The 18,514-nt window shown below is 43.1% G+C and overlaps 6 protein-coding genes across 6 annotated transcripts; 5 read left to right on the top strand and 1 right to left on the bottom strand.

Annotated features, from left to right (window-relative positions):
- Nucleotides 1–5,595: 5,595 nt before the first annotated feature.
- On the top strand, nucleotides 5,596–6,151 carry BYT42DRAFT_638719 (uncharacterized protein; the record flags this gene model as incomplete). Its single annotated transcript, XM_051572510.1, has 1 exon — nucleotides 5,596–6,151. One exon carries the CDS (start codon nucleotides 5,596–5,598, stop codon nucleotides 6,112–6,114), a length of 519 nt encoding a protein of 172 aa, XP_051422530.1. The 3' UTR covers nucleotides 6,115–6,151.
- A 1,736-nt stretch (nucleotides 6,152–7,887) lies between these two features.
- On the top strand, nucleotides 7,888–9,757 carry BYT42DRAFT_385458 (uncharacterized protein). Its single transcript, XM_051563328.1, has 7 exons — nucleotides 7,888–8,084; nucleotides 8,174–8,236; nucleotides 8,300–8,383; nucleotides 8,452–8,932; nucleotides 8,999–9,179; nucleotides 9,234–9,692; nucleotides 9,756–9,757. The coding sequence occupies exons 1-6, from the start codon at nucleotides 7,964–7,966 to the stop codon at nucleotides 9,630–9,632; spliced, it is 1,329 nt and encodes a 442-aa protein (XP_051422529.1). The 5' UTR covers nucleotides 7,888–7,963; the 3' UTR covers nucleotides 9,633–9,692; nucleotides 9,756–9,757.
- Nucleotides 9,758–9,818: 61 nt separating this feature from the next.
- On the bottom strand, nucleotides 9,819–12,550 carry BYT42DRAFT_615148 (oligomeric Golgi complex subunit 6; the record flags this gene model as incomplete). Its single annotated transcript, XM_051571928.1, has 12 exons — nucleotides 9,819–10,109; nucleotides 10,180–10,248; nucleotides 10,316–10,408; nucleotides 10,483–10,677; nucleotides 10,740–10,796; nucleotides 10,864–10,939; nucleotides 11,008–11,248; nucleotides 11,304–11,524; nucleotides 11,597–11,764; nucleotides 11,836–12,027; nucleotides 12,091–12,221; nucleotides 12,278–12,550. The coding sequence occupies 12 exons, from the start codon at nucleotides 12,548–12,550 to the stop codon at nucleotides 9,819–9,821; spliced, it is 2,007 nt and encodes a 668-aa protein (XP_051422528.1).
- Nucleotides 12,551–12,787: 237 nt separating this feature from the next.
- On the top strand, nucleotides 12,788–14,090 carry BYT42DRAFT_498144 (uncharacterized protein; the record flags this gene model as incomplete). The annotated part of the gene is made up of 3 exons (XM_051564544.1): nucleotides 12,788–13,201; nucleotides 13,270–13,656; nucleotides 13,728–14,090. 3 exons carry the CDS (start codon nucleotides 12,788–12,790, stop codon nucleotides 14,088–14,090), a joined length of 1,164 nt encoding a protein of 387 aa, XP_051422527.1.
- A 297-nt stretch (nucleotides 14,091–14,387) lies between these two features.
- BYT42DRAFT_497867 (uncharacterized protein) lies at nucleotides 14,388–15,838 on the top strand (the record flags this gene model as incomplete). Its single annotated transcript, XM_051564528.1, has 4 exons — nucleotides 14,388–14,517; nucleotides 14,588–14,944; nucleotides 15,023–15,399; nucleotides 15,467–15,838. 4 exons carry the CDS (start codon nucleotides 14,388–14,390, stop codon nucleotides 15,836–15,838), a joined length of 1,236 nt encoding a protein of 411 aa, XP_051422526.1.
- A 1,296-nt stretch (nucleotides 15,839–17,134) lies between these two features.
- BYT42DRAFT_498607 (uncharacterized protein) lies at nucleotides 17,135–17,875 on the top strand (the record flags this gene model as incomplete). Its single annotated transcript, XM_051564574.1, has 3 exons — nucleotides 17,135–17,353; nucleotides 17,419–17,643; nucleotides 17,702–17,875. Coding segments are annotated over 3 exons (618 nt in total), but the record flags the coding sequence as incomplete, so codon positions are not given.
- Between the last annotated feature and the right edge of the window lie 639 nt (nucleotides 17,876–18,514).

The raw sequence follows: 18,514 nt of genomic DNA, 5'->3' as shown, positions 1-18,514 counted from the left end.
CTATCATAACCTTGGGCGGGACGGGACTGAGGGGGTCGATAAGTGCTGCTGCACCCATGTTTGGAATCATGACTGTACGGTATGCCAGAGTATTGACATTAATATACCAAAGTTCCATCAAGAGTCTCGCCCAGGTTATGCCGAATGTGCGTTAGGCTTCTGACGAATGTCGCTCAATGTAAGGGGGCGACATCCAGTAGCAGGTGGCATCCATTGCACAGCGGATGTACGGATTGTTAAGTGGGGAAAATCAAAACGGAAACGCCTTTCTTTTATACTTTTTGCTGAATTACAGCTACCTTCCCTCTTAAATTAACTTTTCTTCGCTCCATTCCCTCCACCTCACCTTAGGACGTGGTGACGGATAAAAACTCGACGCACATTGCTCGCCTACAAAAAAAAATCTTTTCGCATTAGCAATGTAATGCGGCTGCGCCATGTCATCAATGCTCCCAACGCTGCCAACAAATAAGCTATGTACTGCATACAAGTTGCCAAGGGTAGCATATGGTCCGCTGAACCCTCTTTTGACAGGTATTCAGAATATACGCGCGTTCTTGTAACTTTCTGTTTGAATAGTGAGTTTCCCAGCTTCGCACTGCCCAACCCCTCATTTATCAGTTTTGTTTCTCCTGAAACAGCGTAATCAATAACGCCATGGCAAAAATGAATGGTCATGTACCATTGCACGAAACCAAAGTGCGGATGACGATCAACGTTAAACTTTGAGCATGTTTGCACAGGAAAAAAAGGTTTTCTCGCCTGCATCATAGCTTGCTCATATGAATGTGCCACTGCCAATACCAGACGATGGCAAGCCAGCACAGTAACAGCATGCTTGAGCTCGGTTGTGTTCTGTCATATTTCCGCATAAATGGATTGACCTGCAGGATCGGCAGATCATCTCCACTTGAAAAATCGGGCTCCTTTCTCCGCTCGATTTCATATAATATGGGACGAATTGTCGGCGCTCGATCAGAATATTGCATTCCAGTCAACAGCTTAAAACGAGATGAAGCCTGATCTGAGAAGCCCGTCAATAAAAACAATAATAAGAATAAAAAGAGGGTTGGGAGGCTCGTCGACTGCTTGGACAAAGATACACAAATAGGTCCTGTACTGGCAACCATCACACCTTCGGCGCAAATCCGGGAGAAAGCAATCGATTGTTGCCTACCTTTATGCCATGACTTTAGTGACACTGGTTGCGATATCCCTGAACGACATCCTATATCATTGAAGAGAGTATTACTTTATACCAGATACGTACGCAACAATTCCCTTGACAGAGATACTTAAATGCCATAAAAAAACACCTGAAACAAGTTTTAACTACAAAAAAATGTTAAGCAGAGGTTAAGTACACAGACAATAATGAAAGGGAATTCTCACGTATTCTGTTTCGTGATCTTGGAGGAAAGAATCATTACAGTTTTAAATTTAGCCTCCGTTTTGCATTTCTATTCAGATCTTCATCAACGGAGTTGTCGCGTACATGTATAGTATAAAGCGATATTCATCTTTAAAGATATATGATACCGTTCAGTGGTATCACATTTGCAGAGTTCATTTCTTTATTAGAAACTATGAACGGGCACGATAAACCAGAGATGTATGGGATGTGAGAATTAATGATATGGAAGACAACATGTTCGGAAACCTCGGATGCAATCAGAGCCAAAGTCGCCACAGAACGCGTCGCAATGTTCTTTCGCATCTTTTACTGTTTCCGCTACGCAAACGACTATTTCATTGTCCTCACAAATGCCTGGTGCACAAGATGGTCCCTCAAATCCGACCACCGAGCGTTGGAAATCGTTGATATATAGCAAGTAAGAATAAGCAGAAAAGTAACATATGGTTGGGCATGTTTTTGCTGTAAATGAAGTATAGAAAAGCGGTCGAAGAGATAGGGGCTTCCTGAAAATTCATCGTGAACTTTAAATAAAAAAATAAAAAAAAAGCTGCTGCCATGTATGGCAGTGGTTACGGTACTGGACCGGCATAGGCGCACAAATAGAGAAGAATAGCCTCAGAATTGCTCTGTTGGTGTGCCTGCCCCAATTCTGGGTTTATGAAACCTGCGAAAGATATATATCAAATCATGACGCTTCCCAGACCTGCAGTTACAGGAAGAAAGTTGTTTTCGCACTAGTGCATATTTGGCTAACAGCCTTCCTAATGCAGTGTTAACTGGCAGCATGTCCCAAGAACCAAGGATTATTGGCTCAGCGGAAGAGACAATAGATGCGACAACTAACTTCTCAGACAAATGTGGAGATATTGAGGATCTGAACACTGCACAACCGACTACAACTTTTGTTGTCTATAACAGTAAGTTCCCATACACCTGTTTTTTCATCGTACCAATTGTTCCTTTTTCCAATAAAGAAAGCTTCATGGATTCAGTAATACCGTCACAATAAAAAATGTAAAAGCAGAGATTAATCAAAGCAGGAATGGTTCTTTCCTGCGAGTTCACAAAGCAGGATCCATGAGAATGCCTTTATTATTGCCTGTTTAAAATGCACTATGTAGACTGCAAGCTTATTTCGAGACAACGTAACATTCAGTCCCGAAACTGGCTGTTGAAAAAGTTTGAGTCGTATATAATTATTGCAATGCGACCGTATTCGGTAGCGTTTCTCTTCCGCAATTCTATGCTCCCATTTTTAATCCATAATACCACTGTCATAGGACACCCAGCATTTACCCTTATGGTTGGGTATGGAACAGGTGAGGTCTTTGACCTTTCGTTGGTATCTTGGTTTTGTTTTTATAAGCGGATGAGTTTTAGGGATCAATAAAACGCTCCCGAACATCACCGAGACCGTTGATCTAAGAGACGCCCAAGTCAAGTTTTATATACGCTGGAAAGTAAGGAAAAGGTCAGTTGTGATGTTATAGATGCTGCCTTATTACAGTGCACGTTGCATCGAGCACCGACGCATGAAATTTGAGCGCTGAGACCTGAATATCATATTCCCACAAGTGTATTGTACCGATTTATGCCGCTTCGTATTCTCGGGAAATTGAATCATGCCACGAATGATACAGGCTAAATTACGAGTTGTCAGTTCATACTGTTGCTTGTTACGCAAGGTTGTCGTGCACTCCCTTCATGTGCGTAAAAACCACACATGCAATCTCATTTTTCGATCACTTTCCTGCATCGATCGTGAAAATAGACTGGTATTAAACGCATTTAGTGTCTCATTTCGTCTCATCCATGCGTTTCACACAAAAAGCTGGTAAAATTGAGGGGCGAATCTATCTTAGCGGAAAAAAGTTCGATGGACGTCCATTAGCATACTAAGGGAGTGAAAAACTATGCAAATGACGCAATGTGGCTATACTTGAAGCATTGCATTATAAAGGGATTAAGTATGATTTTCAATGGTTTTAATAGTACTCACTGCCATACATGAACAGCGATGTTTTAGTTTCACGATGCGTGATGTCAATCAGTAATACCACATTACATAGCAGTTAATTTCTTTATGAGAAAGTATGAACGAGTACGAGGGTACCATAAAGCAAACGCTGTACGGGCAGTGAGTTTTAATCGTACTCGAGACAACAGACTCGGTAGCCTGTGTTACAAGTGGTGTCACCAAACCCTTGACATGCTCGTGGGCAAAAAATCTCTGCTTGCTGCTTGGAGCGCGCGCTGCAAATCTCCATTTCAAAGGGCTCACATGGTTCTGGTACACAGTTAGGTCCATCACTTCCGACCCATCGAGCGCTGGAAATCGTTGAAATAGCAAGTAAGGATAAGCAGAGAGTTAGCATGTGTTGGCTATGGTGGAGACTTTCGTTGTAGATAAAGTACAGAATAGAGGAAGAGATAGGGCAGCCTGAAAATTCATCGTCGGCTTTAAATAGAAAAAAAGTTGCTGCCATTTACGAAAAAGGACAACTACTGTCATTCGACTATTTCTTTTCCAATTGTACGCCTGCCCCTATCCTGAGCCGTGACCTCGGCAGAATTTCTTTTTTTATTAGTGCGCCTATGCCGGTTATGCACCGTGAAGCCTGCAGGTTATAAGTATCGTTAATGACGCTTCTCACGCACATGTGGCAAGCAACATTAAAATACGTTTTCACAATCAAAGCTATGTAGATAACTTAGACTTCTAATGCAACGTTTGAAAACAAACCCTAGCGCCTTATTTGTAATAGATATTGTGCTGAAAAGGTTTGGCAATAATGGTGAACTGAAACAGTAGTTGCAAATGGGACGCTTGGGTTTGTTTTAAGACAGTGGTATATCCACTACTTGTCGTATTCTGCATCCTAAACTGATGTTCCCAAACGGAAAGATCGGGATTTCAATGTGCTTCCATTCCGGCTGAGCTTCTCCATTGGAACCGATTGTGCTTCATCCATAACTCGGATCTATCACCGCGATCAATTCATACGGTAACGCTGTCATTCACAGAATGCGGATTTTTCCAACACCACCTTATGCATATAACCGAGGACTGCTCACTGATAATTATCAATTTCGACTCAAGACTAGAGTATAAATAGGCAGATCATATTAATCGAAATAAAGATATCCAACAGTCTGAAAGGGTTCTCGTTGTCTCTTTGTTCTACATTCTTTCATACATCACATAAGTTGCGAATAATAAGTTCATGTGCCGTTGTTACGAAGGATTGTCGCACAGAATTCCTTGATCCGTGCAAAAAAGCAGAAAGGCAATCTCATTTTCAATCTCTTTACTGTACCGCTAGTGAAAACAAGGTGGTATCCAAAAATCTCATGTTCAATTTCGTCTCACCTATGTGTTTCACACAAAAAGATGGTAAAATGGGGGGAACCTCTTTAGCGGAAAATAAAAGGGCAATAAACCGTCCATTAACATATAATGGAGTGAAATATCAGGCAAACAGCGATGTAACCGTCTTTGAAGTATTGCATATGAAGGGACTAGTTTCCATTTTCAATGGGTTCATAGGTACAAATCCTGCCATACATGACCAGCGAGATATTGTTTCACGATATGTGACATGATCAGTAATACCACGTTTGCAAAACAATTCATTTCTTTATTAGAAAGTATGAGCCGGTACGATGGTACTCTAAAGCAAACAAGGTATGGACAATGAGGGTTACGCACTTCGGGAGACAACAGGTTCGATGATTTTCCACACAAGCGAGGTCACCAAAGTTTTCACGGCATCCTTCTGGGCAATTCGCCCTTGCTTCCCCCGGGAAGCGCGCTGCGCAAACTTCAACTTCATTGGGTGCACATTGTTCTAGGTAACAAATAGGTCCATTTCTTGCGGTTCCATCGAGCCTTGGAAATCGTTGGTATAGCAAGTAAGAATAAGCAGAAAAGGTAACATATGGTTGGCCATGGTAGGACTTTTGCTGTAAATAAAATATAGGATAGCGGTAAAAGCGATGGGTGCTCCCTGAAAATTCATTGTCGGCTTTAAATAAGAAAAAATAATTGCTGCCATGTACGCCGCCTATGCGCCTGTGCATCCTTTGCTGTAAAGCCTGCCGAATTTTTTCTCTATTTGTCCGCCTATGCTGATTCTGCGCCATGAATTTTGCAAAACTCTCTTTTCATTTAACGTCTGATGGCGGGGAAACAGGAAAAGCTAGGAAAGCCAGCTGTATTCTCCACTCCACTTGAAAAGCCCGCTGGTCTTACATCCTTGAAGATATTCCCTTCCAACTACAGTCAGTTCTTCAACGTTGCGAAAAGCGTGGGTGGCAGATCCATGGCAGATTCACAACCAAAACTGTTTAGATTCAATTCGTTTCCTTTTTGCGGTTTCCAAGTCATCAGACGTTGGGAAACTGTCATGGTATCTCCCTTAAGAAAAAGGAAACAACAAAAAGAAAACGAATTGAATCTAAACAGTTTTGGTTGTGAATCTGCCATGAATCTGCCACCCACGCTTTTCGCAACGTTGAAGGACTTACAGGACTTGAAGGGGAATATCTTCGATGTGGGACCAGTGGGCTCGCCAAGTGGAGAGGAGAGTGCCGCTAACAAGGTTCTGTACAATTCATCGCGCAGAGTCAGCATGGGTGAACGAAAAGAAAAGGAAATTCGGCGGGCGCTGCGGCAAAGGATCGGCACAGGCGCATAGCCGCTCTACTTAGCATCAGCTGTTTTTATACTTAAAGCCGACCATGAATTTTCAGGGAGCTCAAATCTCTTTTTACCGCTATCCTATATTTTATTTACAGCAAAAGTCCTACCATGGCCAACCATATGTTACCTTTTCTGCTTATTCTTACCTGCTATCTCAACGATTTCCAACGCTCGATGAGTCGAAAGTAATGGGCCTGTTTGTGAACTAGAACAATGTACACCCGATGAATTCCCGGCCTGTGACGCGCGCTCCTCACTGGAATCAAGGTCAATTTGCCCAGAAGAATGCCATGAAGACTTTGGTGCCACCATTTGTTTGGACGGTTATCGAATCTGTTGTCTTGACGAGTATTACTCAATACCCTTGCCTTGCTTGCTTTATCGTACCTTTTGTACCCGTTCATAGTTTCTAATAAAGAAATGACTTGCTATGCAAATGCGGTACTACTGATCGACATCACCTATCGTAAAACAAAATTCGCTGTTCATGTATGGCAGCATTTGTATCTATAAAACCATTGAAAATGGCACCTTGTCCCTTCATAATACAATGCTTCAAGGACGGCCACAGTGTGCTGTTTACATGATTTTTCACTTCATTATATGGTAATGGACTGTTGAATACAGTGGCCTTTTGTTTCTCTGCCATGAAAATAGTCGCTCCGTTATTACCATCGTTTTTGTGTGAACGCACAGACGAGACGAAATGAAGCATTAAATGCGTTGAGTACCAGTTCGTTTTCACAATCGATGCAGGAAATTCATCGAAAATCAAGTTGCCTGTCTGTTTTCGACACGCATCAAGAAAGCCTGTACGACACTCTTGCGTAACAAACAACAATACGAACTCACAATTCGTAACTTATCCTGTATTATTTCGTGGCATGATTCGATTTCTGCGAATACGAAGCGACATAAATCGGTACGATATACCATACTTGCAGTAATATGATATTCAGGCCTCAGCACCGAAATAACACGGATTGGTGGCCAATGCAAGGTACACTGTTTCGCAACATTTATAACGTCAACACTCACCTTTTTCCTTGTTACTTTTCCAGCGTATGAAGCCTGCTTCGCGCGCCTCCGAGTCGAGGAATTTGCTTGGATCAAATTATCTTTCACAAGTATTTTGTTGGAAACTTTTTTTTTTTTTTTTTTTGGCAGTAAATTTTCTGTGCACACACGAGATGGGCAAATATTTATTTGCAATTTCTCTGGAGCCATACTGTATACGGGATAAATTTCGCAGTAAAAACATGAAACTTGCAGAATGGAATGGGGCTGAACCCAATATGCTGGCAAAAGTTTTCGCCGTGGCGTACCGTGGAAATTTTGATCCATCTCTTTTTCCATTTTACTGACATGGAATAACAAACGCTTTCTACACATTCATTTGAACATATACAATATTATATTGTTCGTTTATGCGAATGATACGGATTAAAAAAGTCTCCATCCTACTTTTCAATACATCTTGTTACCAGAAATATTCCGTAAAGTGACCATGTAAAATTATTCGTTTCATGCGGGGAATCGATGGAGGGCTGTTAATTTTTTGATCTGCGAATGTTTTTCTGTTTTGTTCATTTTAACCAAATTCTTATAAATTAGCCCAATTGAAAGGCCTAGTCCGGGCTTTCGTTACTGTAGGAGTGCTTCTTCTTTATGCCGTTTCTAAAGCCAGCCAGCCTTGCGCGCCGATTCTGGCGCAATATGACCCTTCATGAAGTAAACATGCCAATGAATGCTGCCGTGACAAAAGAACGTCGCCATTGCTGACAGTTTCCTTGTTTTCCTAGTTGTCGGGTAGCTTGGGGGATCTCGGTACATTACTGCCTGTTATGATCTCATTAGCAGTGTCGGGTCAGATCAACCTGACCAGTACGCTATGGTTTACGGGTCTGTGGAATATATTGTCAGGCATAATGTTCCAAGTGCCAGTTTGTGTACAACCCATGAAAGGTATATTATATTGCCATAATAAAAATCAGAAATCGGGTCACCGGACACAAAAAAAGATCTGATAAACGGTTTACGTCGTCCCTCAATAGCCATTGCAGCGGTCGTACTATCCAGTAACATGTCGATTGAAGAAAATATGTCGGCCGGCTTGAGTACGTATCTCTCAGAGTTATTCTTTATGCAGCAGACGAAACATTCTGACATTTTTGTTACAGGCGTGGGCATGTTCATTTTCTTTCTCGGTGCGACTCGTACCATTCACATTGTTGGAAATTATACCCCGGTTCCCGTTGTCCGTGGTAAGTCGCTGCAGCGGGACAAATGATGCATAATGTTGTGATTCACTCACTGCGGGAAAAAATTCCAGGTCTTCAACTGGGCACTGGTATTCAGCTGATTCGAAAGGCGCAAGGTCTCGTTGCCAATTTACAGTGGAAAATTGTGGCCGAGAATTGGGCGGATAACTACACTTGGGTTCTTTTGTCGTTTATTTTTGTCTTTTCCTGTTATCGTACTCGGATACCGACGGCTTTGATTCTGTTTTTAATTGGATTGCTATTTGCGCTCATTCGCATGTTTGTGACAGACACGGAGTTGAACTTGCCTCATCCGGTAGCTGCTGGTCACTATCCGGATACCATCGTTCGTCCTACCCCGATCGATTTCGGAAACGGTTTTGTCAACGCTGGCCTGGGTCAAATCCCTTTGACCACTTTAAACTCCGTCATTGCCCTCTGTGCCCTCATTGATGATCTTTTTCCCGACAAACATGCAAGTCCTGCCACCGTTTCCATGAGTATAGGCATCATGAATTTGATTGGCTGCTGGTTTGGCGCTATGCCTGTCTGGTAAGTCGGTCTTGCCGTTATACGCGATTATTTGGATGGGCCCGTTGACAATGTGGGTTGCTATAGTCACGGTGCGGGCGGTTTGGCGGGCCAATACCGATTCGGGGCACGCACCGAGGTATCAGTCATTGTTTTGGGAGCCTTTAAGCTATTTTTTGGTATTCTTTTCGGAAGTTCCTTGGTAGGCTTGCTTCAGGTATTTCCAAAGTCCATTTTAGCCGTCATGCTCTTTGTCTCGGGTGTAGAGGTAAGGAAAAAGGGAGAAAGTTAGTGTTGGCCATGCAATTCATTTCAGAGATAGTTGGCTTGTGCGGTTCGTGTGATCAACCGAGATGAATACGATGAAGAAAGGAAAAGAGAAAACTGGACAATTATGCTTGTTACGATGGGGGCACTGGTAGGCTTTTCAAACGACGGGATCGGGTTTTTGACAGGTCTGGTTGCAGCTGTGCTGTTATCTGTACAACGCCTGGGCGTGCGTTTGTGGTTCCAACATACATGGACCGGCTTTCGGGAATTGCCGCAACGATGGAAAGATCAGAAGTTTGATGATAAAGGTCGAGCTTTACCCACATCGTCGCAGTTGACGCAGAGCCCATCGACGAATGAACCTTTAGAAAACCAAGAGATCCTCGTCTTCAAGTCGGACTCTGACGATTCGACCAAGAATCTTCGACAAGAAGAACGTCCACTTTCCTAGTAAACTTATTCGGTTTTTTCTTGTTCTTTTGTCGGACTGCTCCATTGCCAGTCATCTACAGTATTTATTCTCTATTTTGATTTCATGAGTGAATGTAGTAAACAGAGATTTATGGTTCTTTAGGGCTGTATTGTCTGTTAACATTTTGTTTCTAAAGATAGTATGGCTCAAGGGGAATTATTGTATTTACAAACTAAAAGAAAAAATGGTATTCATGTCTTCAACTGTTCTTTTCAAGACGAGCTCGGGGTGAGGGTAATTGTTGTTTGGATCTCGAATGGCGTCATTGATGATGCGATATGTATTGATCAGCTGACGGATGGCGCCATCGTGCACTTGCCTGCAATGTTGTGTGGCTGATAATCGACGCAATTGGGGTGGAATATCTGCGCCCTTCACCATCAAATATGAGTCCAATTGTGACATGATGCTACTGAGACTTTGAGCATCCATGCCTGGAACTGATGACAATGGTGTCTAGCACAAAAAAACATGTCAGTTTGCTGTGAAAAAAAAACAAAAAAACTGATTCGAGCTTTATTCTTACATCCGCATCCTTCTTCTTCAAAGCTGCATCCACTTTGTCCAACCCTGATTGCTGGAGAAGCTCCTGATACTAGAGTGCAACCAATGTTAATAACATAGCGAAACTTTTCGTTGCACATGACACACAACAAATGTACCTCTTCATCAGATATTTCACCCAGTAGTTCCTGTATTTGTTCAGTTAGGCTACCTTGTTTTTTAGCCGTAGCCGGATAGGCTGATAATGCTGACTAGAAAAACAATTTTCGCCTTTTAATGCCAACTTCTTTCTCTCGAACGTATGTTCCCAACAAGACTCTCCTACCAGAATATGCTGCATACAATTCACCCGATAGATATCTTGATCCAGTTTATCAAATTTGAGGACCGACATTTCACACATGCGTAGTAATGGATCAATGGTGGCATCGAGCGTCTCGCCAATCTCAAAATCAGGAAAATCGCCCGTGTTGTTGGTCGCCACCACCAGGGAGGAATCGTAAGATGCAAGAATTTCTTTCTACAACGTAGTGGGTTAGCTTCATCTAGCTCGCCTCGCACTTTGTCGGTAGCAATCCATACCAGTTGCAGTGTTATATCGCGGACAGTGGGTGAAATTGCCAATTCTTTGGTCGGTGGCTAATGGCAATCATTCATTAGTCATATACGTATTCAACCTACGGTCATTGTCAAAATGAAGCTTTACCTCTGTGGATTGCAGCAATCGTTCAGCTTGCCCACTCAGAATCTTGAAAAAGTATTTGTAGGCCATTTCGGTGATCCTAGCATAGACGTTATAAATTATTAGGTATCGAGTTGGCCCCGCAAAACAAAAATAGCGTCTGCTTACTCATAAAGGGTGCGGGCCAAATAAGAGTCTTTTCGCAAGAGCTTTTTCATTGTCACGGCATAGAATTGGATCAAATTGGCCATACGGTAAGAGATGATGGCGCCTGGTTGTAAAACGAGCACTTGTTCCATACGTGTTTTTAATGGACGGCATGTTCCTTCCATCGCACAGTCCAGCAGATCGGCAATCGCCTCATCGATCTGGTGAACAGAAGTTACCCCATCTAGCTCATTCGGCGAGCCTAAGTACAGCCGCGTCAGGTAAAAATGATACGCCGTCCTTTTCCTCAATCCTACCTCTTTCTGGCGAAGGATGAAACAAGCTTTCCAGCATTTCCTTTTCGCCTGCACATGCCTGATGAACCCAGGCAAGCATGTCGCCAATATAACGCATGGAATCGTGTGCTTGCAATTCAATTGGTCGCGGCGTCCCGCCCGGTCCTCCTCGCGTCAATGCGTTAATAAAGGCGCGTGCCACCGCATCACGTCGAGCCACCGCCAGTTCATCCATAATCGTTCTACACGATTACCCAATCATGTTATGTCTCATGTAAAGACTTAATATCACCAAAAATTTGCCATCTACTTACTGAAACAAGACCGGTCTCTGGCGCAACGCTTGCAATGCCTTTACCATTAGCGTATCCACGATAATGGCATCCCCACCAAATGATCCACGACTCTCATACTGTGTCCACCGATACAGCTTATCGTACGCCGTCTCCTGATAGGCCGCCATTTTTTCCATGATCTGTTGGCTATCGAGCGCACAAGACATATGAACACATTCCATCCGTAAAAGCACATGTGATTGGTTTCGACAAATTACCCGGCTTGTTGGTTCGTCGTCATTAGCAGCAATTTGCAGTCGCTGTGAATTTGTTGCAGATGCTTCAATGCTTTGAAAAAGTCCCCACTGATGGGAACAGATGAAGAGCACAAAGTACTGATTTCCGATTCACTCAAAGTAAACTTTTCCAAAAATCGATCTACAATAAGAATACGTGTAGCACACGCCGAACTTGAAGGTGTCCTGTGAATACAACTGCTTGTTGCAGTCTATTTGCAAAAGAAAATACTGTACCTCTGGTCTTGCAAATTCTTTGCTTGTTCTACCATGAGATCTGTTTTTCCACCGGCTTCGTCCAATCGTTGTTGCATCTGCTCACAAATATTCTCCATATCGTCGACTTGGTCTTCTAGCACACCTGCTTGCTGCGGAGCTGAATGAGGAACAGAGCCTACCAGTGTGTCCTAATATTTCATCCTACCTTGACCACCATTTCCAATGCATCGAGAAACTTTCTATTGGCTATGATTTCCTTTCTTTCTATTGTGCCTCGAAGATTGCGTTGCAAGTCGACTTTGTCCAGGCCACTGATAGCGGACAGGGCTGTCACGGCTGCTTTGGTTCGAGCATCGTCAGAGACGGAGGAGCCTAACACTTTGTTAAGCTTGGCAGCGAGTGGCTTATTTGGCTTGTTGGAGATAAAGACAGGAAGAGGCTCCGGAATCGACGAAAGCTTAGCTTCATCCTGTTCCATGACGATGCTTTGTTAAATTGCAAGAAATACAGCAAAGGTGTGGTCGGGGTTTCAAGAATTCTCGCGCGAGACGAGGCACGAACGCCGTCACACACAGGTCGCGTGTGCGGACCTGCAAAAATCACTCTGGAACAAGGAAGAAGAAGAATGAAAAAAAAAGGTCGCGGGACGTGTGTGCCTTTTTTCTACTCCAGCAAAAAAAAAAAAAAAAACCGTGTTTCTTTAGATCAGCGTATCATGCCGTTAACGGATGCTGATCTATTAGCTTCACTTAGAGACTTTTCGCAATGCAATGAAACGCTGATTTGCAAAGTGCGAACTACGGTGTTGGAGCCTTTCCAGCCCGACGTACGACCGGAAGCTCTCAGTCGCGCAGTCAAACCATCAAGCGCAGAATTCAAGACAATGACCGTTCGTCTCGCCCCACTAGCTATGCGTATTATGAACGAAAATATCAATTCACTTCGTCGGCTTAAAGAATCGCGTCAAGAAAAATTATATAATCGTTCCGCTATTGTTACGTGTCTCATTGACACATCGCTTTATGCATTTGCCGCATTGAAACATATGAATGCCTACACCACACTTAAACCTCTGGATCTGGAAAAGACAATGTCCAATTTGATTGGCAAAATTGTCGACTTGGGTGAAGTACGTTTTTTTTTTTGGCAGTTTTTCCACTTTGAATGCGCATACAGCTGCTAACTTGGTATTTACAGTATGGTCGCGCGTTGGAAGAGTTACGTAAATTCCGCACAAATCTCGCCAATATCGCCAACGTACAATTCGATTCGCACCCTCCCATGTCGTCGAAATCAAAATTAGTCAGCCCAGTGTCCGCTTCACCTCGAGCCAGCAAAGGAGTTCTTACCGAAATGTTGAATCGAGGAAATGACGATCTGCGAATGACAGTATCGGACACGTGGATGGGAAAGCACGGGCACATGTCTTCATGGGACGATGACATGTTGCAAAAATACGGAGATCTTTTCAATTTTCCTCTCGATCCAAGCATCAATAATCCAACAATGATATTGCTTGTATTGGCATATCAGATGAACAGTCTTCGCTGCTGGTGCGACATCAAAGATGGTGCATTGCTGAAAGTAAGTCATCCTACAAGAAAAAAAAAAAAAAAAAACACACGGACGAAAATGAATTTAACAACGTAAAAAAGTACTTGCCTATGTTATTGAGCCGATCAGGCAATTTCCTTGATTGCTGCGCATTGCTCAAGAAATTCGATCCAATCACCTCAAGAAAACAATTCGATTCGTTGCAACGCATGCTATTCAGAGCTGCAAGCAAGTTTCCCTCATCAGGTACGTCAAATCTACCAAGCAATGTCTGTTGTTTCTTCATCATCACTCATTCTTTTCTTGTATGTATTGCTTTCAGAAGGAGCATCATTACAATCGTTCTGTCTACAGGTTCTGGCTCTCAAAGCCGCATTTTACACCGAAACCGCGTCAATTCAATCCCTCTGTTCTCGCCTGGTTCGCATGGGGATTGCTTACGAACATTCCACAAAACAACGTAGGGACCCTCCTCGTCAAATCTAAAGGCATAAGCAATCGACTGATCGCTTTTTAATCTTTTATCTAGCGGAATATGCTGTGGTTCAGAAATGCTGCAGTGATTTCTTGGAAATTATTGAACCCAACTCCCAGAATATCCCTGAACTCGACGCCTACTTTGTGCTCTGTGAATACTATGCTTACGTATCCCGAAAGGTATGTCTCTCTCTCCTTTTTTTTTTGACGAATTGAATAGATGGTTGATCCTGGTATTCTGTTAGGCCAAGAGCTACAAAGGAGCATTTTACGCCTACAAACATATGATGCAACCCCTTCGCCGTATCCTTCAAGAAAACAGTCAATGTAAATACTATCATACGGCTTATGCCGCCAATGCTAAATTAGCATTGGGATCGGTGCAGATTGACAAGATGGTGATCGACGAAACTTGTAAGGCCCTTCTTTGTACGGAAACGATGAATCAGGATATCTTTTTTGTTGACTCACAATGTGGCTCTAGACGCCGACATTACCACGACGTTGAATGAGATCTGCTCGTGTTCCCGCATGGTTTCTGCCGCCATTGAAAATCACAGAACCATCGACGACTATACCGAAATTGCGTTGAAAAACCTGGTCAAAAGCATCAATGGATTCCGACAAAGCTGTAACCGACTTTACGACTTTATTCAAAAGAAGACCAAACAACGAGATACTACCATGAATGATTTGCCGCTTCAAGACTCGCCCACCATGGAGCCTTCTTTGATCGACGACGACTCTCCATGTGAGAAACTTGTCTCACAACTCGGCAATGCACTTCAGCACTGTAGCGAGCTTTTGCCTGATAATCTGCAGTTGTTGAAGAAAAAGGTACGTGTTTTCTAGTTATCGTACAAAGAAAAAGAAACATGTGCATGACTAACAAGAATTTCAACGAACCAGTCATGGAAAGGCAAATCAAAGCAAATCTCACCGTCAGATCTTGTCCTTTCGCATGTCGATATCATGATTCTTCTTGCCAGAATGCATTTTCAAATAAGCATCGAAGATACATACCAGCAGGCATATGAATATCTTGCGACGGCCGAACAGCTATGCACGGATACGGGTTTCTCTACGGGTTATCGATGGTTATCAGGGGAATTCTACGCCATGGGAGCCAAGATGGCAGCAGAAAGCATGTTCTCGACAGCCCGATATCCTTTACGCAAAGCATGTGTCTTGCTGGAGAAAGATCATCATCGTATCAATACCGACAGTGGCCGCCTACAACTCTGTAAGCGATACGAGATTCTCGGCACATGTTGCCAAAAGGACGGCCGCTTTGAAGTAAGTCGAAAAAGTGGCGTCAACGGAGCCCAAGGCACAGGACTTAACTATATATTGTGTGCTCTAGGAAGCGGTCAAAGCCTACCGCTTGGCATTGAAACGTTTGCCGGCTTGTTCCATTGAAGAGTTTGTTAAATATCATAATCAATTGGCCGTGACGCACATGATTGATCGCCATCCATTTGTCCCAAAACTGATTGATCGATTTTTACGAACGTCCATTATCGATCCAAATCAGGAGTCACTGACGCTTGCAAGTGAAATCATGGACCTTTCCAGCTTGGATTCCGCTCAACGATGCATCATCCAAGAATGCGAGCTAAAAGTGATCCATTTCCTGTCTCTCAAGATGGACTTGAGCAAACTGGAATCAACGCTCGTGAATTCCCTGCTTCATCACTACTCGGCAAAGGATTATCCTATTCGAAGAGCAAGGTAAGAACTTATATCACCTGCTACCATACTATATTTACAGACCAAAACTGACACCATGGTGCCCTCAACAGAGTGGTGCTGGAGAAAATTCGTGTTGAACGAGGTAAACCCGAAGCAACCGGTCCATCATCTTTGCAATCACAGTTGCAACTTGGAACAGAAGCGAGCGAACTACTTTCTTTGGAGGTGGGATCATCCTATTGTACTTTTAAAGTTTATTTTCTACTCTTATTCATCCTTCTTTCTTCTTGCAGGGTTATGGAAACGACGACAATCTTCTTCGGTATCGACGTCATTACCTGGGTTTAGCCTACTCTTGGATCGGCATTTGCAGACGAGAACTAGATGAGGATTCATCCAGTGTCTTTGTTAAAGCTTTGCATCAATGGGGAACCATTTTGAGAAACGTTCGTCCGATTTATAATTCTGGTAAGCAAATGATGGAAATCGACAACCGCAAAATAGTCAAGTCATGTGTTATTTCCATGCAGATACCACGTCAAAAGAAGATTTGAAACATGTGTGTACCGAAATTGATGACATTGACAGACTTTATGGTCATCTTCGTAAGTACTAGGGGAAAAAATCGTTTGAAGGACCTATAAACATGAATATTGACCAATTCCCTCCTTCTCAGGCGTTCTCGCCGATTTGTTTGCAGTCAACCGTCAGCTCACGTATCAGGTGAACGCCCTACGACTGTTACTGAAACTGAACAATGGACTACGCGAAGCTTCGGCAGACCATATTTCCTGTAACTATCCTTCAGCTGAATAGTGGAAAAGATGGCCTTTTCTGGTTAACCTTTATTCCGTAGCTTCCATTATCATTAGTGCGACGATCGGACGTATTTACAGCGAATTGGGCTACTCTGGCAAAGCCGTGATTGAATTTAGTCAAGCCAAAAGTGCCATTCAATCCAAGCCATGCTCGGAACACGCTGAATTGGCGTATCTCGTATCGTATGCCTATCATCTTGCCCTGTTGCGCAATTATGAAAAAAGGTACTTTTTTTTTCCTTGATAGCAGGCCAGATTTTATCGTTCGAGCGTCTCATCCATGTGTTTGGGTTAAACTATCAGCAAGCAGATATTTAACAGTGCCAAGGCGATCTGGCAAGTTTCTCATATGGCAATCGATGATCATCCCTACCGTGCCGCCAAATTTCATTTATCCAACAGTCTGATGCTTGTCGACGCCTACTTTATTAGATCCGTCATTGCTTCGCAAGCAGTAAGTATATGAGAAAAAAAAGAGTAAATGGTCACAATGCTAACGATCTTTTCTATGGTAGGAAAATCTGGATCAAGCTATCAGCGACTGCAACATGGCTCTAAAAAACTTGAACCAATGTGCCCAGTCCATCAAACGAAACCGCGAATCAAAGATGGATACTCTCACTTTGACAGATCCGTTTGCAGACGATTCCAAGGATACAGCGGCACGTAAGCAATCCGAAAGTATCGTAGCGACTGCAGTTCAAGTCGCCTTTAAAGAATCTCAATGGGGTATTGCTTGGGTAAGTCGGGGATGATTGCCTTTTGTTTTCTTTTCAAGCCCATTAACCTTGGTTTCTTTCGGCAGAAAATGAATGCATGCTTTGAGCGTCTGGGATCTTTGCATATGACGCGTGGTTCATGGCGCGATGCTCAATATTATTTCGATCAAGGTCGTCTTCTCGGTGAACAGCTGAAATCAGATGCTATGAAATATCATTTTATGTTATCTCTAAGCGATGCCTATCTTCGCTGCGCCGATCTCAATCATTGTGCAAGCCAACTCGAGGAAGCTTCCAATATACAGCCCCATGTAAGCCAACCATTTTCTCAGCCCTGAATCCTCCCTATTAAACTTTCAATCTTTTCAGGGATTTGCGTACATTCGAGAGGAAGCGGATTTGAAAATGGCCAACGGCGAGTTGGACGCCATCCGAAACTACCTTGACCAAGCCATTGAATCTTATGATAGGGCCGATGAGCTGTTCCAGAAATTAACCGACTCTGGTTACATTGCAACTCTGGAAAATCTTATTGAAAGGTAAATGGCCCAAGTCTAATCATAAGGCAGCATGGGACCCAGCTTACCCATTTGTCACGATGTTAGTGATGATGAGATCCAAAAATTGAGTGAAATGGCCAGCGAGGCACACAGCTTGGATAGCGGTTTACGAGGTATGTGTGGAATATTGACTTTTCAGTTTCGTGTCATCCATCTTGACGAGCCATGATTTATCTTAGATACTGTTCAATTTGAATGTCGGCCTCTGCAAAGTATGAGAGGAAGCAACATTGTGCGCAAAGGTAAGATAATAGTACACACCACCAGCACCACCAAATGATCATCACTAAATGATTGTCTTTCAGCATTGATTACCGCACGACAAGAATCACCTAGTGTTGCCTTGAATATACTCGAAAAGCTGGAAGAATCGGGCGTTATGCCAGACGAGGTACAATTTCAATAGAAACACGCCTCGATGCCTTTTTCACTGACTTGCTGAAACTATAGGTGGAATTGAATGCTGCTATTGCTCACATTCGTCTATTGCTGGTTCGTCAAGAACTCATGGAACGATCCGAGACCTCGTCTTTGTACAGCAACGGTAACCTTTAACCCTTTACCTGTGTCTGTGTTCTTCGTTGCTCATCATCAATTTATAGTGCTGACTCTACCGGCCTTG

This window comes from Radiomyces spectabilis (genome assembly GCF_025331425.1).
Source record: "Radiomyces spectabilis strain NRRL 2753 chromosome Unknown BYT42scaffold_8, whole genome shotgun sequence".
NCBI lineage: Eukaryota > Fungi > Mucoromycota > Mucoromycetes > Mucorales > Radiomycetaceae > Radiomyces > Radiomyces spectabilis.
The sequence above is the reverse complement of the archived record's forward strand: the minus strand, read 5'-3'. Positions and strand labels throughout refer to the sequence as shown.

Bases quoted from the DNA above. Each gene is read 5' to 3' on its own strand.
- BYT42DRAFT_385458 (XM_051563328.1), top strand. From the start codon at position 7,964: ATGATCTCATTAGCAGTGTCGGGTCAGATCAACCTGACCAGTACGCTA. The intron at 8,085-8,173 runs GTATATTATATT...GTCCCTCAATAG, and splicing joins TTGTGTACAACCCATGAAAG to CCATTGCAGCGGTCGTACTA. The intron at 9,180-9,233 runs GTAAGGAAAAAG...TTTCAGAGATAG, and splicing joins TCTTTGTCTCGGGTGTAGAG to TTGGCTTGTGCGGTTCGTGT.